This window comes from Pinus tabuliformis, chromosome 7 (assembly GCF_031772625.1).
Source record: "Pinus tabuliformis cultivar Carrire ecotype Pingquan chromosome 7, CPIR1, whole genome shotgun sequence".
NCBI lineage: Eukaryota > Viridiplantae > Streptophyta > Pinopsida > Pinales > Pinaceae > Pinus > Pinus tabuliformis.
Genome location: NC_142293.1, coordinates 148,853,252 through 148,860,985, shown reverse-complemented (window position 1 = coordinate 148,860,985; position 7,734 = coordinate 148,853,252). Strand labels below are relative to the sequence as shown.

Here is a 7,734-nt window from a genome sequence, read left to right as displayed (position 1 = left end):
TGTTAAATTATTATTAATTGGATTCAACGTGTACAATAAGGAGAGGCTGCCCAGATATGGTGAAACCATACCCCCCAATTGAAATTTAGGATCCAGCTTGTATATAAAATTATTAGGTCCAGGAAGTGCTACGGCAACGACCCTTCTAGTGTGTGACCTACACATAATGTCATATTAAGAGCATACCTTCTTTGAATTCTTAGTTGTCTAATTGGAAATCTTTCTAGATGGATACGGTTTGATGTGCATTTTAAAGGACATAAGAGCCTCCAAGTCCTTTTTTTCGTGGTAGTTGATGGATGAACGGAATTGGTGGCCATCCTCCAACATAGTGCACCCATTCAAAAAAAGTTCATTAGAGAAAGAATCGATCCAGTGAGAACTGAATCCACCCACGTACCCATAAAGACGGTCACCATACAGTTCATCTTCCTCGGAATATGATTTCCTAGTTGCGTAATTTATATCAGCTGCCCCTACGGAGGACGCCACGATAAAGAAGCCTACAAACATCAGAAGAGCCACTTCTCCCTCTCCAAAACTCAAACATCCCTCAAATGTTAGTGAGTTGTGTGATCTATAGGTTACATATAGATAAAAGGGGAGAAACCCAGTTCAACAACAATGAGCTGGACCATGGAAGCCATAGAGAAATCATCGTATTGAGCAGGAGATTCTCAAGCTGAATGGACCTGCTTATGTGGCGGTTGACGAATCTAGGAACAAAGTCGCAAGGTGAAACCTCATAATAAAACATCTTCAATGTAATTATTATTATTTAAAAAACTAGTAGATGAACTTTTTAGGCTCATTTTTTCTAGTCACTTTTATCCAAACACATGTAGAGATTTTTAAGGAGGATCATAAGTTTGAGTTGTTTAATATGCAAAGTTCTAGTGTCTCATGAATTTTATAGGGTGTTAGATCCATTTACATATTCAAAAATACATTTTAAATAACAAATTACAATAAATTATATTACCATAATTTTGATTAAAAAAAACCATTTTATTTATTAGTTAAATTATACCTTTTAAAAATTCTTATTATTAATTTTCTTTTTAGAAAAAAAAATTAAATCTATATATTTATTTAATTACAAATTAATTTAAATAAAAAATAATATAAATCAACATCTTTTGAAATTATATTATTTAATATGTATAAAAAAAATCAAAACTATTTTTAAAATTTATAATAATTTAATTTAACCATTCTTATTAATAATATAATATAAAAAATTTAAATTTTTTTATTTTTCATTTTTTAAATTTATACTAATTCAATTTGCCAAATTTTATTATTAATATAATATAAATTAACTTTCATGCGATAACATTTTAACTTTTGTAATGTCATTGTAATATAATATATATTTGTATTATTTTAATTTTTTCTTGAAAATCTATTTTAAACTAAATTTTATTTTAATACAGTTATTTGTATATTTCTAGAAGATCTAGATAAGACTTCCCATGCAACCGTGTAAGTTTATTATTTGTATATTTCTAGAAGATCTAGATACGACTTCCCATGCAACCGTGTAAAACTTACGTAAAAAGCCATTAAGACTAAGTGCTTTCTTTTCCAACATATTTTTTAAGGATAATAAAAGTAACCCACCGTCAAAATGTAATCACGGGTACTTTTCGGCTCATAAATTTTGATAGAAAGTGTGTCCTAATTACAATTTTGTTTAGTGCATTTATAGTTGGGAAACCATCATATAATGACAATGGTTAACGAGCCTGTCATACGGCATTAAATGCTCGGTTAACTGCATACTTTTTAAGCCGATAACACACGCGCGCGCGGTGACTAGATAAATAAAAAATAATGGCGGTGTGTTATCGGTTTAAGGAGTATGCAGCTAAGCAGGCATTTAATGCCTTATGGCAGGCTCGTTAGCCATTGCCATCATATAATGGTGGACTAACTCTCGTGTGATACACTTTTGCCCAAAAACCTTTCAAGGTTGTTAGTTGTAGTGTAAGGAGGGAAGAAATTCTGGTTTGAATTTATGAGAATTTTTGAAAATTTGATTCAGGTTTAAGATTTTAGGTGTTTCTGTGTTAATTTATTTTCACCATAAATAATACAGATAAGATTATTTGTAAATTAATTTCAAATACTAAAATTCCAAAAACTAGAATTAATGATAAATTAATATAAAATATAGATGTTCCAAACACTAAAATTCCAAAAACCAAAATTAATGATAAAATTTGTAATCAAATTAATATAAAATATGACCATTCACAATCAAATTAATATAAAATACAGATGTTCCAAATACTATAACTCCAAAAACTAAAATTAATGATAAAATTTGCAATAACATTAATATAAAATATAACCATTCACAATCAAATTAATATAAAATATAGATGTTCCAAACACAAACTCCAAAAATCAAAATTGATGATAAAATTTGCAATTGAATTAATATGACCATCCAGACCAAATTGTCACCACCCCAGTTGAGATCGCCCTTACCAAATTAGTATAAAATATGGGCTTCCAGACAAAATTGTCACCCCACTTGACATCGCCGTTACCAAATTAGTATAAAATATGGCCATCCACAAAATTGTCACCCCACAAGACATCGCCCTTACCTACTGCAGTCGTGCTTGATTGTCAGGTCAAAGAGACTCCGTCTCATAAACGTAACAAGATGCAGGCATCTTCCAATATTCAGTCCACACATACAACTTGTTTCATTTCCTTGCTCCCTTCGCTATAAGTACGACATTATCCAAGGATTGCTCATCGTCCAAACTTCTGTGAACATCGTTATAATTTATCTTCACTGGATTAGTGTTACTCAGCTGATTACAGACAATTCGATTGAGTTTCAGGGCCCAGATGGGAAGCACGAGCAGGATACTCGTAATTGGCGCAACAGGCTACATTGGTCGCCATATTGTCAAGGCTAGCCTTGATCTCGGCCATCCCACCTTCCTGCTGGTTAGAGAGTCCACTGCTTCGTCTAATTCTGAGAAAGCCCAGCTCCTGGAATCCTTCAAGGCCTCTGGTGCTAATATAGTCCATGTAAGTTCAAATCTCAGTAGTTTTTACCGCCATGTAGCAGTTTCATGTAATGTTTCTACGAGCAACAATTTGGGTTTTTTATGTGGTTTTAACAGGGATCCATAGAGGATCATGCAAGCCTTGTGGAGGCAGTGAAGAATGTGGATGTAGTAATCTCCACAGTTGGTTTACCTCAGATAGAGAGCCAGGTCAATATTATCAAGGCTATTAAAGAAGTCGGAACCGTCAAGGTACATGCTATATAAACAATTGTAGAACCTCATCAAATCTTGATCAGTGCAAACCCTTTCAAGCGAGGGTTTTAATCTCTGCTTCAATTTTATGAGTAACCCAATGGGCTAATTGATGTTTGCAGAGGTTTTTCCAATTTTATGAGTAACCCAATGGGCTAATTGATGTTTGCAGAGGTTTTTCCCATCTGAGTTCGGAAATGATGTTGATAACGTCCATGCAGTGGAGCCTGCAAAGAGTGTGTTTGAGGTGAAAGCCAAAGTCCGTAGGGCAATCGAGGCAGAGGGTATTCCTTATACATACGTCTGTAGCAACTGTTTTGCAGGGTATTTCCTTCCCGGCCTGGGACAGGCTGACCTTACAGCTCCTCCAAGGGATAAAGTTGTCATTCTTGGAGATGGAAATGCGAGAGGTTTGTTAACTGTTACCTTTGACAGTATGCACTCTGTTAAAAATTATCATTTAAAATTTTTCAGTCATAATAATCTTTCTGAATTAAGGATTAATGCTTCTGTGAGTCATAAATCGAAAATGAGAAAACATCTTTCTGAATTAAGGATTAAGGCTTCTGTGAGTCATAAAACGAATATGAGAAAACTTAGGGTGAAAATCACATTATAAAAATATGTCTATGAGTTTCGAACCATCTCGATGGCACTATCTAGATCATGTCTACCCGTTTTGAACCGTCCAGATCATGTCTATGCACCATCGACATCATAGGCACTATCTAGATCATGTCTACCCGTTTTGAACCGTCCAGATCATGTCTATGCACCATCGACATCATGTCTATGAACCATCCTGAGGACTAACTACACTGGATAGTTCGAAAGACTTCAACGTATTTCTTATAATGTGATTTTCACTTAAAGTTTTCTCATATTCAATAATGATCTTTGTTATCATAATGGTTAATTCATTATTTTGGTTTACCATAATATTAAGCCTAACTTTTCACTTTGATTCAGGATTTTTATTATTCAAATTTCCCTAAATTTTTCTTAAAACCAATGCAGTTGTGCATGTAAAAGAGGAAGACATTGGAACATTTACAATCAAGGCAGTGGACGATCCCAGAACGTTGAACAAGACCTTATACTTTAGGCTTCCTGCAAATACTCTGTCCTTAAATGAGCTTGTGGCTCTCTGGGAAAAGAAGATTGATAAGGCTCTGGAGAAGGCCTACGTCCCCGAGGAGGAGGTTCTTCAATTAATCGCAGGTCAGAAGTTGTAAACCCTAATTCTATACTCTTTGTTTGAACACATTATTTCTTGCCAAACCTAAACATTCCTCCAATTTTTAAACATAGTTTTAGTGAAATTTATATCGTTTGCTAATTTAATTACTAAGTTGAGTTTATAAGTAGTCAATAGCTGACATGATTTGTCCAAGAAACTGGTTCAAAGATGAAATGCAAGGCCTAAATAGTTTACTTTTCTTGACATCAACCATAATCAGGGTAAATCTGCGTTTGGGGTCGGAAGAAATTTGTCATTGTGGCTAAATATTGCCTTTTCGTTTATGAATTTTATGGTGTATGATGGCCTTGGTGGGTGATGCAGATACACCATTCCCAGCTAATATTATCATAGCAATTAGTCATTCTATCTTCGTGAATGGAGATCAAACAAATTTTGAAATTGGACCTGCTGGTGCCGAGGCTAGTCAGTTGTACCCTGATGTGAAATACACCACCGTCGATGAGTACCTGAGCAATTTTGTGTGAATTATGCGACATTCTTCAACAGACCTAAGAGATTAAATAGTCGTTTCTATGAAAGTTTATATAAGGCATTTTGCCAAATTGTAGGTTATCGCCTTTCATAGATATTTGACAAAACAGAACCTCCTGTTTCGTATATTATGATAAGCCAGGCTAGGTAGATCCTTCACACATTTCTGTTCTATAGGAAGCAAATATAGGAAATATCCGTTGTAAATATAGGAAATATCTGTTGTAAATATCTTGCACTTGAGTGTATGATGTGTTGGTTGGGGTCGTTGGCTTTCGCACCCCAGCCACGTTCTATTTCTGCGGGAGTTGCAACCTGCAGCAGCATTTGTTTCGATGATGACGTGTATTTTCGATGTTGAAGTATTCTGCTAGCTTCGGCGATAAATATTGTATGATAAAATTTGCTCACTTCAACAATATATGATGTATTATGATTCTTCAGCGAAGATTCTTTCCCCACTAAAAAATATAGAAAATATCCATTGTTTGTTTTTTGATTAGATGACGGGTACCTGATAACGGGTTGTAAACCCTATTTCCATATTCTTTGTTTGAACACATTTCTGTTCTATAAGATGCAAATATCCGTTGTTTGTTTTCTTTTATGGGGTTGTGACACTAATAATGTCTTTTGCAACTGTATATTTGGGTAAGCGCATTGTCTTTGGTTTGTTTGCTAAATGCTATGTGAATAAGTATAAGGGATTTGAAATTGTTATCCGTTGTTTGTTTTCTTTTATGGGGTTGTGACACTAATAATGTCTTTTGCAACTGTATATTTGGGGTAAGCGCATTGTCTTTGGTTTGTTTTCTAAATGCTATGTGAATAATTATAAGGGATTTGAAATTGTATATTTGGGTAAGTGCATTGTTTTTGGTTTGTTTGCTATGTCAATAATTATAAGGTATTTGCAAAATCATAGGTTAAGTGATATGCTTTTACACCTATATCTTTGTCAATTAGCTAATTAATGCTTGTCAGCTGGTTATTCCATGTTTTGTTTACATCCAGGGTTTGTTTCGTAAGCATAGAATTTGGTAGAGTGCTGAGATCCATCTTTACAAAACTCTTGTCAATTAGCTAACTAATGCCTCTCAACTGGTTATTCCATGTTTTTGTTTATATCTAGTGCTTGTTTAGTAAGCATAGAATTTGGTAGAGTGGTGAGATCCATCTTTACAAGGCTTTTGAGTATGGTTGGTGTTATTGAAGGAAATGGTGTCAAATCTTGCTACAAGGTTTTATTAATAGTGAAAAATGTTTATTAATAGTGAACACTGTGACTATTAGTAATTACAAATTATAATTAATTTTTGTCTTATTACAAGATAATGGATGACTACTTTTTCAGTACTTTTCATTAATGAAGTGTATTCAATTTGGTTATCCATTTTTTTTCTAATCTTTATGTATGTTATTTCAAAATATATATGAAATGAATAATAACATTATGTGATAGACACAAATGTTATTATGATAGAAATTTAATGTCCACATATCATGTGGTGAATATATAAAATAAATAGTTGTTATGATATGGATATGGAGCTTAGATGATGAGAACATAACTTTATTCAAAATTTGTACTATTATTTATTTTGGTGTTTTTAGATGTTAGGTATGAATTTTATTTTTAATCTTTTGAATATAGTTATGATATGGTTTAATTTTTTTGGTATTTTATGTGATATTCAATAGTTTTTTTTTATTTTATTTTATTTATATAAATGGTATATATGATAATTAAAATATTCACATAAAATATTGAGTAATTTTTTCAATAATATATTTTTCATATGCTATGTAAATTATATATATATATATATATGGAATGGATATTGAATAATATTTCAAAATTAAAATGTCATCACGAGACTAATTAAAAAATATACATGTACTATGAATGTAAATATGCAAATCAAAGGTAGGCTTGTTGAAAAAAATGTGCATCTTTCATTAATATATTATTTGAGTATATACTTATCATACTTGATCATTGCCAAAAATTTCTAAATTTATAATAGTTCTAATAGTATTCACTATGATGTCTGAAGATGACACAACACATGATTCTCATCCTTAACTCTTTAAATATGGTCAACCAATGTTCAATTTCCATTTTTGATTTGCACTACGAAACCCATAATAACATAGTGGGTGACCATGATTAAAACAATATGCATATATATTTGAGCATATTACAATAAAAGAATTGGAAATGGGTAGTGACAAGATAAGGTATAAAGGTAATAAGATTAGAGTTCTTGAAAGAGTAGCTTTGAGAGATTAAAAACCCAAAAATCAAGGTGAGGATTTTTTTAAAGATCCCCATCACACTTCTTTATCCTACTTATGGGCAACAAAAAACAAATATGTGGTATGTGATATTAGAATTGGTAATTAACATCTATTTCTTGAAAGGCATTCTATAATCTTGCCCAAAACTACAAATTATCAACCTATGGAGTTTGAGTCATCTAATTTGGACTTTGAATGCGAACCGGTTATATATAGTGTGTTGTTAACAATGGGCCCACAATCATTAATCTAGTTTTCTGGAGGTAGGGGACACAATAAAAGTGGAAAAGGGACATAGAGGGGAATGAGCCAAACATTTCCTATTCAAGAGATGGCACAAGACAACTCACCATATAGGGATCCCCACACAAATGTTCCCAAAGTTATTGGAGATGCTCAAAATATAGGGAA

The 7,734-nt window shown here is 32.7% G+C and overlaps 1 protein-coding gene across 1 annotated transcript; it reads left to right on the top strand.

The window, feature by feature from the left end:
- Nucleotides 1–2,767: 2,767 nt before the first annotated feature.
- On the top strand, nucleotides 2,768–5,341 carry LOC149246287 (phenylcoumaran benzylic ether reductase PT1-like). The gene is made up of 5 exons (XM_089457852.1): nucleotides 2,768–3,054; nucleotides 3,150–3,284; nucleotides 3,460–3,697; nucleotides 4,305–4,508; nucleotides 4,852–5,341. The coding sequence occupies exons 1-5, from the start codon at nucleotides 2,869–2,871 to the stop codon at nucleotides 5,013–5,015; spliced, it is 927 nt and encodes a 308-aa protein (XP_089313978.1). The 5' UTR covers nucleotides 2,768–2,868; the 3' UTR covers nucleotides 5,016–5,341.
- Nucleotides 5,342–7,734: the final 2,393 nt, after the last annotated feature.